A 23545-nucleotide genomic window follows, 5' to 3' on the forward strand; every position below is an offset into this window, starting at 1 on the left:
TGAGGAGAAGTGAGTGAGGGGAGAAAAAGGGAGGGCAGCTCCCATAGTGAAGATAGCTGAGAAAAAACCCCAAATATTGGTAATAAAATGAAAATTAAAAAAACTCTGCATTCATCCCTGGTTCCATGATGAGTCAGTAAAGGCATGAGAGGCAAATTTAGCCACAGTATATAAAAATATCTCAGTGTGAAATGAGATAGAATATACAGTAGGTTCAACAGCCTTAATTCAATCCATTGAAAAAACATGTAGGAGTCCAGTTCTTGTGGTTCATACATCCCTAGAACAGAACCTGGCACCTCATCTGCCTCTACGGTGAGCCACCACTAGGATGTGGATGGAGCAGGTGTGCAGCAAGAAAGGGAGAGCTAACTGCTGCAGGTCTGGTTTCTAGTTATAGAACAGTTTCTGGCTCTGCTTTGCTGGAAGCCAGTTTCCACATGAAGTCTAGTGAATCCATTGCTTTAGAAACTCCAGAAAGATGAAATCTTGGAGCTGTCAGGAAGAGAGAAGTGTTGTTCTTTCTCTAACAGCTTCTAGGAATGCTGTCATCAGTATTTTGGAATTTCATAATGAGACAGACAGTACTAGGCTAGCAGGGATCAGGAGAGGAGCAGACCCAGCAGGAGTACCAAACTCAACCCTTATGGAACACTCAGTGATTCACAGCACACACAGCAACATCCCTGCTATGCAAACCAAGGCTTGTACTTTAAATCAGCTTCCTGAGCAAGCTGGATGAGCTTTCTTCACATTTCTTCTGGCACGTTAGAAGCATGCTGGACACATTGCATGCGGTCAGGGCTGCAGTGCACTGACAATCCCATCTCCTGCAGTTGTGCTGTCCTGCTCCTCACCAGAGCCATGCACAAAGAAACAAGCATTGCAGTTCACCAGTTAATAATGGCTGGGTCTGCCAGCACCATTTTATCCCAGAAAATTTCACAGCCACTATTTTGTGTGTATGTCCAGAGCTTTGACTAGGAGCTGAAGCCACTCCAGGAGAACAGCCAGCAGCTTTACTAATTAAGGATGAGGAGTTCCTTGTAAGTTTGTACTAGAAGGGATCCTTCTAGATCAAGTCTTCACCTACCTACATGCTTAATTTTCCCATTTTCAGTGTTTTGCCCAAAAATCTACCAGAAGTCTTTCTCTTACCTCATAAGAGAGGCAGTGCTGAGGCAGGGCAAACCATATCCTCTCCAGCATTACAGTACCCAGGTCAGGTGTCTACAATTGCAGACTTGGAAGGCTTTGATTGCTACAGGCTGCCCTGTGCACTGCAGTACACAGAGCGTTTCTGCTGCCTTCTTTTAATCCTCATTCACTTTGTTTTGTGTGCTTTGCTTGATATTGAATTTATGGCCCTGCTAACTCTTTGTAATGCATTCTGCTTACCTGGTGTAATTACTGATGCTTGGTAGGTTGACTCTTCAGGATTTCTGTTTGCTGTGTTCTCCCAACTCAAGTCTTTCTAAACTCACATCAGAGTAGCCAGAAGCCTTGCATACAGCATAGAAAGATGCACTTGACTAACATTATCCTCCTTTGCTGCAGAGGTGAAGGACCAGAAGTAAGTATCAATACATTTTTCAGCAACTTTGCATGTTCGGAAAAAACTGATTAGCAGCAGAAGTTCTAGCATGTTTTGTATGTGATACAAGGAGAAAGGTCTTTAAGCATCTTGGCACTGAGTAATCTATCATAAATTCTTGTAAACACAACAGATTATTCAAAGTAGTAAGCAGAATATGAAAAACATTATCCAGTAGCAATGGCCTCTGCCTAAGAGTTTACCCTTCTCCTTGGGGAGCATCAATGGTATTCCTGTACTTTTATGGTTTTAACTTTTAAAGAAACTTTCTCAATGTCACCAAGTGGCTTGTTCCCACCTATGAAAGATCCTGCTGGCCCATTCTTGTTGCAGAGTAGAGTCAAGATGCTTCTGGGCACCTTGTCAGTATGCTCCTAGCAGAAGCTCACCTTTTGCCATGCCACATTCCCTAAGATTCCCGCCATCTGCAGTTCTTCATTACCAGATGTGTCCCCCCACCATCACTACAGGCTGCTCATATTCCCCTCTCCTGCCTCAGTCCATGTGCTCCTGTTCTCTTCCCTTTTGATCACTGCTACACACTTAGGCCAGAGCTTCCCTTGGGCAATGGAAAAGCACTGCAGCAGCTCCTGTGCAAGAACCCACTCATCCCAACACTGCACTTGGAAAATGCAGCTGCCAAACCCCAGGCACAGCGCAGCGACCCTCTCCAACAGAAGAGACACTTCTCAAGAGCCACTCAGCTCCTAACACGTTCAGTCAACCTGAACACAACGAGAACCACTTCTCTAACATTTGCATACTGTTCTGGAAGACACAGTGGAAATACTTCAGGTGTTCAGGCCATTTCTCTCTTGGTAAAGAAGGAAATAGACAAAGGTATTTTGTTTGTTTTAATTGATCACTGGTTAAATTGTAATACATTTCAAAGCAAAATATTCTGTTCCAGGACATTGTACTAAACATTAAATCTACTTTTAAACAAGGCTTAATTTGACTATTTTACCTTATATACATACAGGAATAAGTTTCATTTCACTAGTAGCAAAATTACACAGTACATTGCATTTCCTGAAAGATGGCAAAACCAGGAACTGAGTGTCTGTTCTGTCCTTCCACACACTCCAAATCAGAAAGAAACACAGGTATTAAAAGTACAATCACAACTACAGGTAGATACAACAAGGACCTCAGAGCAAGCCAAGACCTTATGAGAGATGACAATCACTTCTAGAAATCTACATTGCAAATATACAGTACATTCCACTAGAGTTTTGGGAGTTCCCACGATGCCTCTTAATCCCCTTTTGGTAATAAAAGCTTCTATGACAACACGTATCCTTCATAAAAAGTACTGAATTCATATTTTTGGAGCATATATTGGAAGCTTAATGCAGTCTAAGCTGCAGTCCACAATAAGCTCACCCAAAGAGAGAGTAAGCAAGCATTGCAAGATTCATCAAGTTCAGAACCAGAGCTCAGCTCCTCATTATTAAGCTTCTGGGTGCGAGAGCTGCTCTGCACCAGGGACAGACTCAAAGGGTGGGAAATGATACATTCCTTTTACAGCTTTCGCAGGTCAATCACCTGCAAGTTCTTGACAGAAAATGTCAACTGAGTCATACAAGATTAATTTGAACTTATTTACAAAGCAGCCGTTACATTGCAATTGTTAGACAATTAAGGACACAGCTAAGAAGCAACAAGGTTTCCACATTTATGTTATTCCTGAAAACACTTCTGCGAGCAGCAGTGAGTGCAGAGGCCAGCAAGTATGCAAACACACTGTCACTGCTGGGAAAACTGCAGCCTGGCCTCGGGAAGTGGAATGGTGCACAGAACTCAGCAGCTCCAAAGGCCTGATGAGATTTCTGTCATGCTCAAACTCCTTTGCTTTGGTTTGTGCAAAAAATTGACCTTGTGCATACAGCTTTCACAAACTAACTGTTGCTCTGTGCTTGGCAAGACAAAATGGGATGAATTGTCCAGAACTACCAAGAACATGGAGGTAAACGAGGCATTTTTCATGAGCACTAATTACCTTCACAAGTACAACACCAAGGACTCTGCCACTGTTCCAAGAAAATGTACTTCATCAGCACTTTTGGAGGTTTTCTGTTCTGTACTTGCTGAAGAAGCTACCACTGATTAGCAAAATAGCAGAACTTGACCCAACTAACAATGCTGAGGACCTTTTCCTTCCAGGCTTTATGTCTAACTAACCACAAACACTCTTTGCTGCTTCTAAGGAACTCCAACAGCACAAGGAAACACCAAAAAGGCAAGCCTGAGGTTGAAGACACCAACTGATTTCCTCCACTTAAAATACATCACTTGCTTCTATTAGGCAGACTCCAGCCACACACTCTTAACACCAATTCTCCTTCATAGATCTCTGTTTTTAAAGTTATTTTGCTGGACTCCAGATCCAACAGCAATGTAACACAAGTAATTTGTAATTAAAAAAAAACTAGTGGAAACCTGCCCAAACATTTTTAAAATCTGCTTTATATAAACTTTGCGGGGCGTGGGGGGAAGCTAAGGACTTGGTACTCTAACTTGTTACAGTCAGTCAGCAGTGTTCTAAAAGGGATGGAAAGGAGGCTGCAAACTAGGTTCTCTCTACTAGTCTACACCTACTCTGTTGCAGAGGTAGGTAGCAATATGTCAGTGGAGAGAGAATTAGAAAACAATATTTCAGAATTTCAGATGTACTTTAGAGCCCTGGTGTTTTTCTCTACTCTTCCTTCAATCTATTTTGTGCTGTTTTCTTTTTCTTGCACTAACCATCTCAGCATACTTAGTTTTGTATAGTGAGCCCTGGTAGGCTGCAAACAATATTTGACATTAGTCAGGTGTTGTTACCAGACAGAGGAACAACCAACACAGGGCAGCAGGCACCATGACTTGCTGCAAGAGTCAAGGAGGTGCTTCATAAGAGAACCTCAAGTGCCTCATGCATATCCTTGGAGCATATGCATGTGTGCAGAGTATCAACCTGCAGGTAACACCTGGTGACCTCACCTTCAAGCTTCACAGGCAGCAGAAGCAGATATAAAGTTCAGCTTTCAGGTTGTGGCTTCAACACTTCAAAACTTAACTGTGCAATGAACAATTAACATGAATGGAAAATAAAGATTTTAAGCAAAGAGAGAATCCAGCTAAATCTCTGATTAATCATTTTTTTCTGAAGCCTGCTCTATAAAAGCTTTTCAATTTGTGGACACTAAGAATACAACTACAGTGAAATATGTGTGTTCTCATTTGAGTGCACTCCTAGCTCATACAGCAGACAGACAAAGACCAAGTACAAATCAAAAGGTTGAAAAGCCCTAATTCCCAAATTGTCTACCATTCTTTATTACTGTTTTAAGATGAATTCATAGAACTGCTGGACTTTTTTCTTCCAAATTACCATCTCCTACAAAAGCAACATTAATACTCAATAATATTTATATGAAATATACTTTAACTTCTCTCTTCCCAGGTTCTTGTACTGAATATATATGCCTTACACTAAGAAACACCTTAGGTGGTCCTCATGCTGCTTTGTGTTGCACAGAAAACAAAACTTCCATTTATTATGTTCATATTCACCACTTGAACTTTTTTTAATTTCGAAATTACAGTTTGCTTACAGAATCTTAATGAAATCCCCACTGTTTGCACATTCTTGTATGTAACACAGAGAAATGGCACAATTACAAAAAATAAAACCAAAATCGAAACATCCCATCCAAAATAGTTTCATTGTCAAGATTTATCAGTTTCCCAAACCAAGCTTCTCCCAGATTCTTAGCAGCAAAATTGAATTACGTAGAAAGGAGCAGGGCAGATAAATCAGCCAGTTCCCCCACAGAACTAGAGCTGACTAAGCCATAAAATAAGCTGAGCAGCTCTGTCAACCTGACTGAAGTTTCAGTAATTATGTAATGGCTCTTGGAAGAATCCATAGCCTAACTTCTTGAATTTCCATAATTTTTTAAAGAGAGAGCTAATTTCAAGAGATCTTCAGTTCCAGGTAAAATACTTGCACTCATGTTTTCCCTGCTAACTTAAAATCACATCTAAGGTTCTTCTCTGATGTTCCAAGAAAATTTTGCAAGCAAGAGTAGAGAAATTTTAAAAAGCGTAATGTAGACATCATCCAGAAAATGCTACCAAATACACAAAGCAGAGGAAGATATTTTCCTCCCAACTTTCATGTTTTAATTTTTAAACACATATTTCAAGAAAAGAGCAATTAAAAATGTATGCCTTAAAATTAAGTTGCCTATACATGCTGAATGAACATGGGTTTTTAAAGCAGTCCTTCCTTATTCTAAGCAGCCCCCTTAGAAATGCTTTATCTCTCAATTGTATATAGCACTACAGTCAAAGTCATTATATATCTGTGTTTGTCTTTTGAAACCTATTCCTAGATAACATTTGCCCTAGAACTGTAAAAAGGTCTCCCACAAACCTATCCTACCAGCAGAAGCCTTTAATTTCCATGGTTGCAGAACACATACACAAGGAATTAATGAAGTATCTGAAGGAAAAAAGATTAACTCTTACTTTAAGTCAGACAGCAAGTTACATACATCTATAAAGAAATCTACTGAGATTTAAGACTGCTTCAAAGCAGTAACTGAAATACAACAGCAGCTATGAATAATATATAACCTTCCTGATTCATAACTGATCTTAGCTTCACCTTAAAAAAAAAGAAAAATCACAGCAGCTTAATATATATGCAAATATACACAAACAAAACCTTTGATCAGAGGTTAATAATTAACTGTGTTATATCAGAGTTAGAGACTAGACATTGCAAGTGTTCAGCAGTCTCTAACCCACCAGCTCTTGGGCTGGTGCAGCAGTGGAAAATCTCATCCAATGCACCTTTCAGGTGGCATTAGAATCTCATGTTTCCTGTTCAGATGTTGCTCAGCTGAACAGTTACCTCTGCTAATAATACGGCTTCTCTCTCAGTTAAGCATGCAAAACGTATAAAAAGGCAAGTGATCAAAATATCCCCTTGAATGCCCAACTGTCCAGTTTCAGGAGACTGCTGCTGAAGATTTAATAGCTAATTTTCAACATTTTCAAACTTGATATGAAAACTGCGTTTTGTTATTACACAGAGTATAACAGTCATTGGTTGTTTGCATCATCCACCCCAGCACTAGTGAAAAAGTGCCTTCTGAACAGGGAATGAGAAAACATGGTAAGTTTTGTTACCAAGCTGTGTCTCTACTCATCTTGCACTAAGAAGTGCATGGAAATAGGTGAGCAGAAAATCAACAGTATACCAAGACACACCATGTTTTCACATGCACTGATGCCATGCGTATCTCAAAAATACACAAGTTCAAACATGCAACAAAATGTTTGTTAAAGCACTTTAAATGCTCACCAGATGATAAAGAGTGATTTAATACTCAGACAAATCAAAGTACAGTAAAAGGTTTGTGTTCACGCTTCAAGTTTCAGAGTAAAATTATTTCTGTCAGAGTATTTGAAGTGCAATGAAAGGAACATTCCACTGAATTCAGAAACAAAAGACACCATTTAAAGAACTAGGAAAATAAGCACAGGTCAGACTACTGCAATAAATAAACAAAACAGCAGGAACATGCAGAGCTCAGAGTCAAAATTTCTTTTTAGATTCATGATATAGTAAAAAAAAAAAAAAAAAAGTGAAAAGAAAAAAAAAATCAAGAACAACCCTGTCTGACTTTCTCACATGTGCTGTCTTTTTGGCTAAACAACTGTTACTCTGTTGTAAAGAACACAGATATTACCAGAAAACATTATTTACAGAATGATTATCAGATTGATTATATAAAATACAGAAAAAAATATACACCCTTAGGTTTGAGATAAGCCAAGCAAATTCACTGCTGCTAACTAAAGCACTTTGAAGAAGGCAACAGGCACCAAATATCAAAATTGAATCACAAAACTACTCAAAGTAACAGACAAATTTTGGACGGTAGAGGTACAGCAAAGATCATTTAAGTTGGAATGATTTATAACTAATACTAGCCTATCACATATTACTTAGCTTCATTCAAATTCTATTTTTCTTATACAAAACTGAAGAGAAACCTTTACTCCCTGTGATTTCTTCAGCAGACTGTGATTTCTTCAGCAGCTTTTTTCTTAATGCATCTATGTAATGCTTTGTACTCTACATCTTACAAAATACATCCCCACATTTAAGTGCATAACTAGAAACTGTGCTGAAATTGTGGAAAAGCGCTTCATAAATCTTGGGCGCAATAAAGTCATAACAATGATCAGCTCCAGTTCCTGGAAGCAGTTCTGTGAAAGGTGAAGTTTCAGAAAAGGGACTTCGATCCCTGGTTTTCAAACTCTGACCATGCATCATTCAATTCCATGAAGATCATTTTGGCATATTGCTCGTAGGGTTGTCCTGTGGCCTGGAAACAAAGAGAATGCACCATAAGCATAAAAGCATTAGAAATTAGGTCTTTAAAAAAGATCCCATCCTTTTATATTTGCTGTCTTATTCAGCAGCTACAGACTGCTCTGTGAATATAATTTTACAGAGAACTCTCTCCAACCTTGTCAAAAGCTTGCCATGAGTATTTTTTAAATTAATCCAAATCCTTGGTTTCCTTATGTTACTTTCAAGCTTTCAGTTCAATTCATAAGTAATTAAAATGTAGCTAAAAACAATTTTCAAAGCTGTTTTTTTCATAAATAGTTTCACGTACTATTATTTTCTTATAAAATTAAGTCATTTTTGGAATTGCTTCCTGAAAGATCTTGCAGTAGTCTACAGGGATAAAATCTGCATCCTCTTTAAGACAACTTCTTTTGAATGAAATTCCCTGGAGAAAAATCTGTTGCTGGTTGTGAATGGCACTAAGACTCAGCATGACTGGCATAGCTCTTCCTGTGTGTTTGCTTCCATACTCAAGGATACTCCTGATTCCCTGCCCATTTCACAGCTGCCCTGACTCTGGGCCAACACAATCCAACCCTTGTGGTTAATAAACATCCAGTCCCAAAAGACGGTTCTCTCCAATAAAAAAGAAAAGCCCCAGAGCCCCCTCCAGTATTCTTCCCCTTCTCCTGCTGCTTAGCTTTTGGCAACTCATAACAGGTAAGTGGTAAAATAAAAGAACAAGGAAGATAAATATGCCTTAAACAGAGCTGTGTTCTGACACTGATGCATTAAGGGCCTTACAGATAACACCTAAAAAACCACCACAAAGGTGGAAGAAGTCACATACCCAAGAACTCTGAAGGAGAGGGGGAACTAAAAAACCAAAAACTGTCATGTTTGTTATGGACACAAGACAACATAGGATTTAGACTTGCTCACTAAACCACCAGAGAATGCAAACCTGAAAATTCAAACCAGGTATATCCAGTGCTTCTCTTTCTATCTAATACAAGAGCTCAGAACAAGAAGCTACCTTGATACATTGGGATGCATTAAGTATTTTTAAAAAGACAGATGCAATGTAATAATCATTACATATTTTTCATTTGATAACTTGTTTATTCTACTAAGTTTTCTTTTTTTAGTAAAAATGGTTTAGTAAATGGTTTAGTAAATGGTTCAGCAGGTTTTTCCTACCAGTCTTGCTGTGGCAGCCTCTGAGTCTCCATAGATGGAATCTGTTTCATTTCTGTGAGCTGCTACTTCAAGTTCTAAAAGACTTGAAGTAGCAGCTCACAGAAATGAAACAGATTCCACTAATCAGCATTAAATCTGCCATCTGTCAGTCACAACCCTCTGGTGCTCAATACAGCCCTCACTGGATCTTTCATTTGTTAACCCTTCTCTGTTGAATTCTGTGCTGTGTCAGGACAACAAGAATAATTCTGTACTACCTGAGTGCAGTAGGACACCACATTCAGAAGACAATGGAAGCACAGTGAAGAACATCCAGGGTGCTGATTGTGAAGCAATGCATTTGCCAGTAACCTGTATGGTACGGTAAAAGCAGTTTGTATTCCTCCTATAATAAAGAAGATCAGAGGAAAACACTCACCTTATCAGGATGAACCACAAGCACTGCTTTCCTGTAGTACTTCTTTACTTGTTCAGGAGTTACTAAATCTGCCATGCTGACTGGTTTCCACTTATTTTCCCCTTCCCAAAGCACTGTATGTAGAGTGGATATTAATGCTCTGATGTTTCTCTCCTTTCCTTCAATCCATTCAAGAATCTGGGAAAATCAGAATACATAGAACTGAATGCAGCACTGTAAGTATTCTCAGCCTCTAGAGACATAATCTTCACTCTCTGCAATACCATATAATCATGACTCAAGTGCAGTTGTCCTACTGCACTCACTCCCCAAATTCAACTGCCTTAGCAACTCAAAAAGGGATACTTTGCATCTATCACTGGAGAATAGCTCATTGTTACTAGTTTACTGCAGAAATTCAGTCATTGCAAGAGAAATGGTTAAAAACATCTGTTACAATTAGGTATTATATTAATCTTATCCCTGTCAGGGCCCACAGACAAATTATTATTTGATTTGTACAAAAGTGTAAATATATATTTTAAAACTTCCATTGTACAAGGTTTGTACAAAAGATTGTGTCTAGTAATAATTCACATTTACTTAAGCAACCTGCAGAAGTGCACAGACAAAAGTCCTCTTTGAGATGTCCCCAAAGTCAACTGAAGTAATGTTGCTCAGACTTTAACAGAAATATTCAAGCCATAACATAGGGATACAGTGTTATCACCAGTGACAATGGTAACTAAATATCTGTACTTATTTCCATTTGTGGTGATTTCTGTTGAAATGTACCCATGCAATCTCTCTTCAGAAAGGACACTTTGTGAAAACAAATTTCAGAATTCCTTCAAAGCAGATTTACAAACTTTTCTGAAGCACCATGAAGACTAAAAATCTGGAAGTGTACTAATATGTGAAGTTATCAATGACTAACGCGTCAAAAAAATCTGAACAACAAGGAACATATTCCAGACTAGTTATACATCCTGTCTCTGGAACGGCACCTTCTAGTAATTTCTTAGGACAGCAGCAGCATTTGTTAATCAGAAAATGAAGGTACATGATCAACCTGAAGACACCAATAATTTTTAAAGCATATTTTTGTATTATCATCTACATCCATATTTTCTAAACCATGAGCCCTTAGTTTCTCTGTTGGTCATTGTATCCTTCTGCTCTGTTATCAGCAGTTCTAAGCATAAGATCAGATCTTCACTTGAATTAAAATCACTGTTAAACAAACCTTGAGTTTCAAGGGGTCCATATCTTTAGACATCTCTTGTTTTCTCATCTCAGCAATTGTCTTTGGTCCCTTTCTATCAGATTTTGCTGAAAATCCTTGATTAGATAAGAGATCCTCAAAGTCATTTTCTGAAACTTTTGGCTTTTGACCTATGAAAAGAGAAAAAACATTAAATGAGAAGTTTCACTGGGAATACATTAACAGGGGAAATATATTGCCCTTAGATACACCTGGATGGCACTTATCGCTGCCATGATAAATATCCTTCAGTGACACCAAAAGCCACAAAACTAAGAAGGATAAAAATAAAAGGGATCTCTAACAAACTTTCAGTCCAGCAGAGCAGACAACCTAACATGGTAACCTCTGACTAATACTTGCATGTCATCTTTTTTAGAAAAATGGAGTAGATCTGAGGGAGCACACATCTATCTACAATTTTGGAAATTACTCCATTTTTCCATTGTAACTTAGTTTCAAATGCTATGCAGTAGTTTTTCAAGTAACCATATACTCAACAGTATCATTGAAAGCACGTAGTGAACACCTAAGCATGTTGAAACTTATCCAGAATAATTAACTGATAAAATACCAACATGAATATTCATTACATAACCAACATATTTCAGAGAACTCTGAAGAGGCCTCTGGATGTTGTTTAGTCCAATCCCCACTACTCAAAGCAGGGACAACCAGGTACATTTGTTAGGCCCATGTCCAGCTGAAGTCCATCTGTTTTTAAGGGAGAGTAATTACAACAACCTGTTTCAGCATTTCATCATGCCAATTGATTTTTTGCCTTGTTCTACAGACTTTCCTGTGCTACAACCTACACTCACTGCCTCTGCATCCTGACACCTTTTTCCAGATATGGACCAACAGAATTATTCCAACTTTAAAAAGTACCTGCTGTTCACTTATACGTCAGTTTAAGGGAAGAACAATCCTAATATCAATACACCAGAAAATAAAATTTTCCAAGAAAGCTCCTACAGAAGAGGCCAAGCCTAAGCCTAACCCTATAACTCCAGGTTTGCCTACTCAGTTGGAACACGTTAAAGGACTGGTCTGGTCCCCATGTCTCTTTCAAACACAAGAATTTTAAATCAGTAATTTTACCTTGTCTTTCTCAAGACAAGCTACTCTTCTTCAGCTAGGAAAAACAGTGTATCCCTTTATCTTTGTATCACAAACACACTAACATGAAGCAACATTATCAACCATCAACCAAATTTACCTTTCTAAACTCACTGATACTAAACCAGTTCCCATGTGGGTGAGTAATTATAGCCTTGAGACCTTATGTCCAAACTCGTGTATACCTTTGCTATCATCAGCTTGTCTGTTATGTACTCGGATAGGTTTGGAAAGGCAGGATACCAGATTTGGCAAGTGTTTTTCTGTTTTCTGCCAGACACAACTTAAATGTAAAGAAAAATATGAAGGTAGAAGAGCTTCTGCAGGTAACAGCACACCCAACTAACTTCACATGGGACATTATAAGTAATACACATTCAAAAAACTTACCAAAGCTTGGGGCTCTGACTCCTCTTTCTTCTCGTCCCCCAATAACACTGAAGTTTACTGTGTAGTTGGGCTTAGCTGCTGTGCTGGACTTAGTCTGGGACTGCCATGAAGTAGTTTGTGGTTTGGAGGATTTCTGCCACTGATTTCCTAGCTTCTGGGATGAAGCAGTCTTCTGACTAAATCCACTACCCAAGAGTCCACCAGTGGATGAACCTAACAAAAAAAAATACTCACTTAGTTGTTCAGTTAAGTATCTGTCACCTGTTTAATACAAGTAAGACAGTTTGGTCTTGACATATAACCACATAGCTCACAGTGTAACAGGAAAGCATGGGTAAAATGAAGTTAAGAGTCTTATTAAGAAGTACTTGGATAGCAGGAGCTGGAGGCTTTACTGAAAGTCTTTTCTTACAACTCAAGGTTTCAAATGTCAGTTTTAGCAAAAACATGCACCCTTATCTGAAGGGTCAGGCACGTGTCAGGCTAGGAGATAATATGGCTGTGACAGTAGTTCTGCTTCCCACTTCTGCTAATATGCAGTGCATAATAAACAACTAATTACAAAAAACGGTAACAGACTGAGATGATTTTCCAATGAATGCTTTCAAAGTCTCTAGTGGTTCCTTGCACTACTGTTTAAAGAAGATGAGGAGAACATTATTCTATAGAAGCATTACCAGGGAATATATTGCACATGAGTAAGAAAAGCACTGCAGGAGATCCTGTAATCAGCCTCCTGTGGCGTAGGCCAAGCCTGTCTGGGTATACACAGCAATGCAAACTTGATTCGCTCTTTCAAAAATGGCTCCTCACACTTCAGCTCTCCTGATGCCTCCCTTTGGAAGTGGCTGCTCAGACCTCTAACTTGCACAAGAGGATGTCTCCCCAGGGCCATGTATAGGATACCATACTATATCTTGAAATATCGCACCTGATAAAACCCAGTAATGTAATATAACACGCAGTAAAATCTAGCACTGCTTTTTCATTAAATCACCCAGCTGCAGTCAACTCAGTTTTCAGTCATTGACAATTTGTGAAAATTTTACAGAAAAAAAAATTGTTACTAGTCAGAGCAAATCTGCATATTGAAAAATTATCTCTTTCACCTACTCTTTCAAAGCATTCTATGTTTATTATTGCAGTTTTCAAGGCAAACAAATTCTTCCTTGTAGGACTAGTCAATGCCTCACGGCTCACAAAAACTTTTCAACACCACACTCCTACTTTCTGATAGAAGACCATTCCTAAAGGAGAGTGTGATAACACCAACCAGCACAGAAAACTATTGGTATCCTACCAGTATGCTAATACACCAGTATTCACTACTTTTAGCTGCTATTTTTTGGGATTTATATAGCATTCATATTTAAGCAGCTTGCACTCTCATAAATTTTCTTTCAGAACAGTGTCTTGTAAGCAGAAGCCAAAAAACTCCTATGAAAAATACAACAGAATGTGGTATTCCAGTTGTATTCCAAAACTGAATTCCAGTTCTTGTGATGCCTTGAAAATTCATTTCAAGCCTGGGAACATTAACTAGGACAGTGACATCTGGCTACTGCTTAATGCAGTCATTTTTCCTATTGAAAGCTAACTGAAAGAGTAATGAATTGACCCAAATCCTGCTAAAATTAGTTTGATTTCTTTCATCTGATTCAGTGTGGGCTATACCTACATCTTCAAGGCAAGAATAAATTGAGTTTTTTTACTGTCACATTATCTGTGCATTCAATAATCTGTGTTAACCTGAATTATTAAACTAGAAAATTTTAAACATTTTTTACTGCTAAGTAGCCTCATTGGTTCTGCTTCAACACCAGAATTTTGCAGTGCTTATGCCCAAGCAACATCAAGAAGTCAAACACTGCATGCTACCTGGTGTTTCTACAAGAATTCCACTCAATTCAATACACAGTGCTAACTGCCAAGGCAACAGGGTAAAACCTCCATGAGCTCCATGAGCTAAGGGAAAAGCAGGTTTGCTCATTTCAGTGACACTAGGCTGTTCTGAATCATTCCATGTAGTCTGGGCAGCTGGTCACATTTGTTATGGCAGTGTGGGTTCTGAAATGCGAGGACTGCAGCTCATTTGTGAGTGCTACAGGACTAAATTCCCAAGTTTCAGGCCAATAAAACACCTGGGAACAAAAGTTATTCTGCAATGTTTCTTATCTTCCAGAACTCCTTGTGCCCTTCACTGCAAACTGAATGCAAGCATTTATAGTGTTTTTGGTACTGGTTTGCAATGCATGGCCCTTGATTTGTGCTTATCTCGTAAACATGGTAGATGTGAGTAGCAGAGCTATGAAAGTCGACTGAATTCAAAGGAAAGTACTGAATTACCTGCTACTTTGGAACTAAAAATAATTAACTAATTCAATCCTGCTTTCATTTGAAATCCTTCAAGAACAGTATTAATCAATGCTAGGTAAGAAACCTCATGTTCGGTTACTGAATCAGCAACTCCTGGCTTCTCTTACCATCTCAACTCTATTGTCAAGCATTAATTACTTTTACTGTTCTTATATCACAGCTGTAGTTATCTTCTGAAATACTATTCTGGATGTTTAAAAATATCTGGAAGATTCAATCTTTTCTTGCTACTCACCAGCTCTCATCAAATACCTCAAGCTAGATGTTGACAATTAAAAAGAAACACTTCCCTTTATAGGCTGTCAAAACCATTTATAGGTACAAGAAGCAAATCAAACAGTAGAGGCCCTAAAAAATATAGTCTATCAAAAGTAAGATCTTACCTGGAAGACCAGATCCCAGATTGGCAAGATCAGCAAAAGGATCAAAGTTCTGAGCTTTCGCCTGGCTAAAAGACAAACCTGAAGACACACCGCACTGGCTTCCAGTGGTAAAAGCTTGGCCTGTGTAATAAGAAGACACATCACATACCTAGTCTGTTTGGAAATTGAGAGAAAGAATAAAAATAGTATCTACACAAGACCTCATGCAAACTTCCCCAATATTCTACTTCACAACATCTTTTCCCATTACAAGAATCACCATTACTACAGAGAATTGAAACAATTTAATTCCTGTGTCTTGAAATTTAATCTGAAAAACTACACGTGTCTTACTAAAGGAGCATTTAAGCAGCAAAGCAAAAATGCATGAAAACATGATCAGCAGTTTCAGGTGATTAAACTGACCCAGTCTGGAGTATTCCTCTAATGGAAAAATTGAATTTCAAAATACCTTCACAAACAGGCTTCAGCTGTGGTGATGCTACACTGCTGGCTGTTGAGGAATCTGCCCAAGAATCCCACCCACTTAAGAGATCTGGGTGGCTTGTAGATGATGATATTTTAGGTGGCTCTGGTGTCAAATTGCCTGCAGAAGAAAAAAATCAATGTTTTCATGTTTAAGAAAACCATAATAGTAGCATATATATTTGCCAATACCAACAGAATGTGTATCACATTGTCAGCTACACAGCTTGCTTAAATCTCTCGGTAACAATCTTAAACAGGACTCAGAAGGGTTGTACCACTGGAATTCCTCCATTTCTATTTTAAAACATCCCACATACTGCATAGATAAGGTATTTTCATGCACAGGCAATGCTATGAATTTAACAGCTTAGGTCTCCTGACCAAAAGGACTAGCTCAGGTACAGATCTAAGGCATGCTGCTGCTCCTGACAACACAGCTGGTAAGCAGAAAGAAGCAGTGCTCCATGAATGGTGCTCTTTATCACTCAGCAGTCTGGGTGTTACACAGGTGAAGCCAGGTCACTTCAAAATACAGGTTTACCTAACTCAGGCTGCTTGTGACAAAGGGGCCTCTTGGCCAACTAATACATTCTTTGAGGTGTAACACACAAATGAATGCACACAATTGAAGAGCAGGATACAGGAAGAGTGATTTTTTTCTGGGAAGAGGTTAAGAATCTCTAGCTGCATGGATAAAAACCACTTTTCTATACACCATGACATCTAAATGAAATTGTAGTATTTAAAAGCATGCAAGGATGCTGCCACCAACTCCTGGAAAATGTCATATCCCATTTAAAGGTATTATAACTGCCATCCCTGACACTTCCGAATTATTCCCCACTTACACACTCACACAAACTATGGGGTGAGCCATCCTCAGAATGAGAAATGCTATGTACAGAACACTCAAAACTGCATGCCAGCTTAGAGCATTCTCCTTGAGCAGAGCTTGTGGAGACTCATAGTGAAGCAGGACAGCTTTTGAATGTAACTAATGCTATAACAACTGTCAGTGTGACAGGGAAAGGGGATATTTCAGTAAAGCACATTTAGTGGTCTAAGACATTTCACAAACATAGGGTCAACCTTACAAAAGCAGTAACATTCTGAGGCTTTGAAAGTCTCAACCACTACATCACAGCCTTTCACTTGTCTCAGCATCTCAGCTTTACATTCTAAATATTAGTATCAAATCCTCTTAATTAAGGAAATAATTAGAAGCAAATGAAATACCCTTACAGTACCTCAGTCTACTAATATAATTTATAATTAGATCTTACAGCTGCAAAGTGAGCACATCAAATACTGTGCAACAAGTATCTGCCGAAAGCCTGTATCACAGCAGTTCTCTCTGCTGCACGTGAGGGAAAACATCAGAATAATACACAAGTAGGTACCCACCATTTCCAGCCCTTTCTCCACACCCAAGCTTCATCTCCCTGCCTCTGAAACCATGGAATTGGTCTCAATACTCAGGACCCCAGCTATCTGCTAAACCACAGTGTCGCTGGCTACAAATCAGCACCTGTTCATTGGCTTAGAACTTTGTTGTATCATATTCCACACTCAAAAGTTAAGCGGGCCTTCAATTACTACTAATATTGATTTTTAGGCTAGAAATTATTTTGTTCTACAGTCTCTGCTATTAAAGGTCTTTTTACAGGAGCATAATAAAATTAACACTATCATATTAAATTAACTACTATGAAAACAAATTGAGAGAAACAAGAACAAATTAAATTACAGATGAATGCATTTGAAGGATTGAGAACATACTATGGGAATGAGCTGTTTTATAACAGTTGGCTTAAGAAAAGTCAAGTTCATTGCCTCCCCCACGCTGAACTAAGCAGGAAGTAGCCTACTGCTACATACAGCAGTAAATTCACTATTAATAGTAAAAGCTCATATACAACCACTAGATTTATCAGAAAAATGTGAAAGTGTACAATATACTGAACAGATAACCCATTCCTCCTGAAACTGTTCTTATGCTATCTTCTTTTTAATTCTACAATGTGGGCATTATGTCAGATTTTAACATCAAGAAAAAGTGTTATCAACTTTTTGACTTTGATACTTTGACTTCTACATATTCTGAAGAGGTATGATGAAACCATGCTGAATCTCTATTTTTGTAGCTGACACCCTGCATTTCATACAAGCACATTAAGAGAAAGGAGCAGAATTCCTAAAGAAATGGTAAAACATGAACTATAGCTCAATATTCCAAAAATGGAAGCAATTAAGATGATGAACATGCAGATCCAAACTTGGTTGTCTCAAATTTTTTAATATGCATATTGAAAATCCCTAGCCATAGAGCAATGAACCACTGGAGGTCTCGGCAAAGAACGTTGTTCTTTACTAGCACTGCTCAAACCAAGCCAAGATGCAAGAATAAGTTCGTGGTAATCAGATCACACTTTCCAGCTTCCCAAAATAAGAGACCTGCATTTTACAATACACAACTTCACATAAGGTTTTCTTTATTTAACTTGTCATGTCTACAGGAAATCCTTTAATCACAGACAACAGGATTTTCTGTGAACCAAGAGGCTGGTTTAGCATGATGCAAGGTTTTTTTAACCTTATCTAAAGCCTGTCTGAGAACTCAAGTTCACAGAAACTAACTTCTCCTCAGGAGAAAACTACACTGATCACTCAGGTTTCTTTTGACCACCTTTCAAATCTCCTATCTTTGAGGGAAGTATATCTTGACTCAACCTGCATTAAAGATGATCTGCTACTTAAAAAATACAGAAGAAAATTAAGTTACCTCGTTAATACACAGCAGTATAGCAGCAACAGCACAACATTTTCCTATTACAGGATAGAATGCCTTAAAAGACCAGATATTATGTAAGAACTATCTTTCATTTTAAAATTCCTATGATTTTAAATTTTAAGCCAACACCTGAGAAATACAAGGTTAAAGTTCTACATCTTGAACTTGTGTTCACTGAAACATCTTTTCTCCTGGCATCTATAGCAGTTTAGTAATCATTTACTGACAAATAAAGCTTATCCATCACTAAAATTTGATTCTAGACACAAGTGTCCCAACAGTAGAGTCATCAAATTTCATTACTGCAGCTTATTTTGAATGGTCACTACCATTACTACTAATTTATTTTTAGTTTAAAATTTTTCTCCCTTTAATGATTTTATGTTTTCGCTGTCTTCTGCTCACTTAACACAGTTCTTCTGAATATGTCATTTGAGAACATGTTCTTATTTTTCCTTTTTTTCTCCAGTTACTAGTGATCCTGTCCTTTCAGGACTCAAAAAATCACATTAAGTGCAACATAATCATTAATATGCCTTACTTACTTGATAGAATTGATACCTGTAACTGGATAGAATGCTAAAGGCTCAAATACATACATAATTTCAGCTAAACACACATAGGAGCTCTCATTTGAAAGATAAATGTAAAGGAGTACGAAATGTTACTCCAGTTCCTCCACTTCCATACAGTTTTTAAAGACTGCATTTCAATAGAGAAATACTGGGAAATCAATGTAAAACAACAGGCTGAAGAGAAAATGTGTACATTTTAAGTATCTTTTCCTATGTTGACAGAAAGCTTCAGAAATTACATTAAAATAGCAGGTTCCTAATACACTTACCAGGCTGCAAGTTATCAAATAAAATCAGGAGTAAGCACAAAGCAATAAGCATTGAAGTCAGATGTAAAAATATTCCTTTTTTTCCTCTACTTGCTCAAATGTTATTAATAGCTGACTGTTGATGGTGATCTCCTTAAGGCTGCAGATAAACATTTAGTGAACAGAAATCCATATTTTATTTTTCCCCACTTTAATTTAATACATATAAGGTTTTTCTGTGTCCTCTCTGATAATAGGGTCTGGTACTATTCAACTTGGAGAAAAGAACTGCGAACATTCTTATAAATGTGTAAAATATTTAATGTGAAGAAACAAAAAAAGACTGAGACAGACTCTTCTCTGTGTTGCCCACTGGAAGGACGAGAGGGAATGGGGCACAAACTTAAACACATGGAACTCCATTCAAAAATACTTTCTTTCCTCTAAGATCTCCCCAAACCTGGCATAGGTTGCCCAGCTGTAGAGTCTATAGTGTTTGAAATGCTAAAAACCAGAAAGGACATGACACAGACCTGAACAGCCCAGTCTACATGACCCTGCTTTGAGCACATCAGCTAGAGAATCTCCTCTTGAGAGGTCCTGCCCCTCCAGTGAGTTAGATTTTGGCTGAGATCATAAAATATGCTGAGCTACCAGGTAACCACAAGGATCACAGTGTCTAGCTTCTGGCTCTGCACAGGACAGGCCCAAGAATCACATCATGTGCCTGAGAGTGTTTTCCAAACATTTCTGGAACTCTTGTCAGGCTGGTGCTGTGAACACTTCCCACTGTTCCAGTGCTCAGCCAGCCTCTGGGAGATAAACCATTTCCCGATCTCCAACCTAAACATCCCCTAACACAACTACAGGCCATTCCTTTGGGTCCTATCACTGGTCACCACAGAGATCAGATCAGTGCAGACCCCTCCTCTTTCCCTCACAAGGAAGTTGATGACTGCAATGAGGTCTCCCCTCAGTTTCCTCTTCTCCAGGAGAAACAGACCAAGTGACCTCAGCTGCTCCTCATAAGCCTTCCCCTTAAAGGCTCTTCACCATACTCATGGCTCTTCTTTGGACAGTCTCTAATGGCTTAGTGTCTATTTTTATATTGTGGGACCCAAAACTGTCCCCAGCACTCAAAGTGAGGCAGCCCCAGCACAGTGCAGAGTGGGACAATCCCCTCTCTAGCCTAGCTGGTGATGCTGTGCCTGATGCTGTGCTCCTAAGGACATGCTTGGCCCTCCTGGCTGCCAGGGCACTGCTGACTCATTCAGGCTGCCACCAACCAGGACCCCCAGGTCCCTTTCCATGGTGATCCTCCCCAGCATCTCATTCCCCAGTCTGCCTGCATCCAGGTTTCCCCATCCCAGGTGCAGAATCTGGTGGAAATAATGCTCCACAGATCAGTATTGATCAAATCGTCTATTGAGCAAAATATTTATATTTGGTAACCTCACATATTTATATTTGGTAACACAGGGACAGCAATAGTGGCATAAAGCTGACAACTATACAAGTACACAACTGAAACATATGGCTCTTACTATCTAGAGGAAAGAACAAAAACATTGCAAAGGAGGCAGCAAGTGGAATCTTCTCAGCAGAATCAATCACAGCTGGATTATAATGATTAATAATATGATAGAGAGGGCAATCAGTCAGACAAATGATGCATTTTTTTCTGTCCAGTTTATCTGTATCTAACACTCAGACTGCATCACTCAGATGCAGCGTCAACTAGAGCAACTGCTAAACAAAGAGGGGCAAGTCAAAGCTGCATGCAATAAGCCCTGGGAAGAAATCACTAGATTCAGGAAAAGGTGTATGATACTACCATTCCTAGCTACCTGCATGTTGTAAGTAGGTGTCTGCATGAGAAGAGACCTGGGCTTCTCTGTTGGACACAGCTAGCTCCAACAGACTCACCACAAGCCACAGCTGAGCTTCCCAAACTAGATGTCTTTGAGAAAACATGTTTTCCCAGAAAATACTGCACAGCAGCTGTAAGAGAAGGGACAGGTATGACAGAAACAGCTCTGCAGATGTTAAGGTAGGTGGAGAAGGAACGGGAAGAGGTGCTCCAGATGCCAGAGCAGAGATTGCCCTGCAACACATATGAAAAAGAACCATAGAAGAACAAATATTCACACTGCAGCCTGTGGAGTACCCTACACAGGTGGACATGTCCTCGATGAAGCCACAGCCAGGGAGAGCAGCCCACACAGCAGCAGGTTCCTGGCAGGACCTGCAGTGCCTGGGAGAACACATCCCTATAGCAATCTCTTCCCAAAGGACTGCAGCCTCCACAGAGCTGTGCTCTTAAAAGATTGTATCCTATGGGAAGTGCCTATACAGAAAGAGGGACTGAGAGTGCAGCAGAGAAGAGCCCTCACAGACTGATCACAACCCATACCCCTATGGAGAGAACCCACACTTTTCTTTGCAAGTCAGATTTTAAAAAACTTAAACACTAGTAGCTCTACACTCCACCATTTCTGCAAATGTCTGTTTTTCCTTAAAGAATGATGGGAAGACTGAACATATCACAAAGATTTTTGTTTAAAGATTAACAGATTTTAAAACAAGTGCAGGAGGAAAAGGCATCGCCAAGAATATATCAGAGAAATGAAACAAATAAGATTAGAGAATTACATAATGTACTTTGTAAGTATATTAGCAGAATACATTCAGGTCAGGAAGGTGCAAGCTAACCTCAGCCTGCACTTTAAGAACTGGCTATATTATAACTTGACTTGTTTCCAAGGTTTCCAGAAAATCTTTAAAACAGTCAACACAGCATACTATCATCTACAAAGTAAGTTTCCAGATGTTTGTGTACCCTCAGTTATTAGATCATTGAGAGGAAACTCCAACTCCTAATATATGCTTAACAATTCTAGAAATCCTGTCACATCATAAATAATAGCATGACATTATACAGGAAACACTTGCTTCTTGGTGCATTTGCATCTGTACTTCCAGAAAGCTAATTAAAACAGCAATCACAACAAGTGGATCTACTAAGACACTAATCCACTAAGCTGAAAGACAAATGCACAGAAGAGAAGAAACTGCTGAGAAACAGAATACCAGAAGCACACTTACCTAAATTTAAGAAATCTGAGCTGGAAGAAGGTGGAAGTGAACTTTGTGTGGAAGGAACTGTATTAGCTGTAGATGTTGAGGTTGGATTAAGGAAGTCCCCAAAGAGGTCTGGACCAGACAGGGCTTGATTCTCTGAGCTTGATGACATTGTGAATGGGTCAAATGGATCGGCTAAAAAATAAGCAGAAAACAAAATTATCTCATGACAAACTGTAGAATAAATGAAGTTGAAAAAGCCTTACTCCTCTGATGGCACAGACAAGAAGCAAAGCTCATGCTAGTAACTGCAGCAGCCTTCGGTCAATTTTGTGTGGCAAAGAGTAACCACCTATTCCTTCCTCTAGACAAATGAACATGGTACAAAAACGGTCTCAGCCATACATAATATGAACAGCTATGTCTTCTAAAGCATCAAGACTCCATACAATTCAACAACATTGTTAATTTCATCCATTTAAGACACATCTTAAGTTTGCATGACCATCTGACACACAGAAGAATTACACTTATTAAATACTCTATAATGCCAAATCTGCAACTAGATTTGAAGAAAATGGACTATTACACTATTAAAAAGAATATGAAGTAAAATGTTCATACTACCATTCAGACTTGAAGGCATTGGCGATTCTGGGGCAGAAAGCATGTCAACCCAAGAATGAAAACCAATAGAAGTAAGACTTCAGCAGGTCTCTAGTGATCCCAGTGAAGAAAAAACTAACTGGAAGAGTATTTATAGTCAGCATGGAGTAAACATGTGACAGTCAGCTGGAATCAGGGCATTAGATATTCCTGTTTCTGCTGCCCTCTAGGGTCAAAACCCCTGAAGAGCCCAGGGAGTCCTGCCAGATTCACTCAGAAGCTGAAGAGAAGGAATAATCCTGCTGTAATACCCCAACATATCCTCAGGTAATGACCACATTGTACAGGACACAACAACAGTTCAAGCAAATTTACTACAGCATACATACAAAACCTCAAGTTTGTTGTGCAAGCCAAAATACAACAGCAGCCAAATAGTCTCACTTCTGCAAGTATCTCTCTTAATACAATTCAATGAAATACACTGAATGAGAATGACTACAAGAATGTGATATACACATGACTACTGATCAAATGTTTCATGCAACATCCATGGCTAAAGAAAGATAATGTAACGAAGGTTTCATTTTATAGAATTCTACCTATGTAAAAATGGTAAATGACAATTATTCTTCCCTGATCACAGTAAAAAAGTTCAATAGTGAAGTGCCTCAAAATAAAAAAACAACTTAAAT

The 23545-nt window shown here is 38.8% G+C and overlaps 1 protein-coding gene across 3 annotated transcripts in view; it reads right to left on the reverse strand.

Moving 5' to 3' along the window:
* Nucleotides 1-2435: 2435 nt before the first annotated feature.
* Nucleotides 2436-23545, reverse strand: part of GAK (cyclin G associated kinase) — a 67100-nt gene continuing 45990 nt past the window's right edge. For 2 of the 3 annotated variants that reach the window (XM_054652642.2, XM_077172196.1), the window contains 7 exons: nt 22269-22439; nt 15533-15667; nt 15082-15201; nt 12323-12535; nt 10796-10944; nt 9571-9747; nt 2436-7983 (listed from right to left, as the gene is read on the reverse strand). In XM_054652642.2, the coding sequence (XP_054508617.2) occupies nt 7882-7983; nt 9571-9747; nt 10796-10944; nt 12323-12535; nt 15082-15201; nt 15533-15667; nt 22269-22439 (1067 nt within the window). In that variant the 3' untranslated portion in view covers nt 2436-7881. Of the gene's footprint in view, nt 7984-9409; nt 9748-10795; nt 10945-12322; nt 12536-15081; nt 15202-15532; nt 15668-22268; nt 22440-23545 lie in introns of all 3 variants that reach the window. The other variant, XR_013180154.1, reaches the window with a different exon arrangement.

Source organism: Agelaius phoeniceus, chromosome Z, assembly GCF_051311805.1.
Source record: "Agelaius phoeniceus isolate bAgePho1 chromosome Z, bAgePho1.hap1, whole genome shotgun sequence".
Taxonomy (NCBI): Eukaryota; Metazoa; Chordata; class Aves; order Passeriformes; family Icteridae; genus Agelaius; species Agelaius phoeniceus.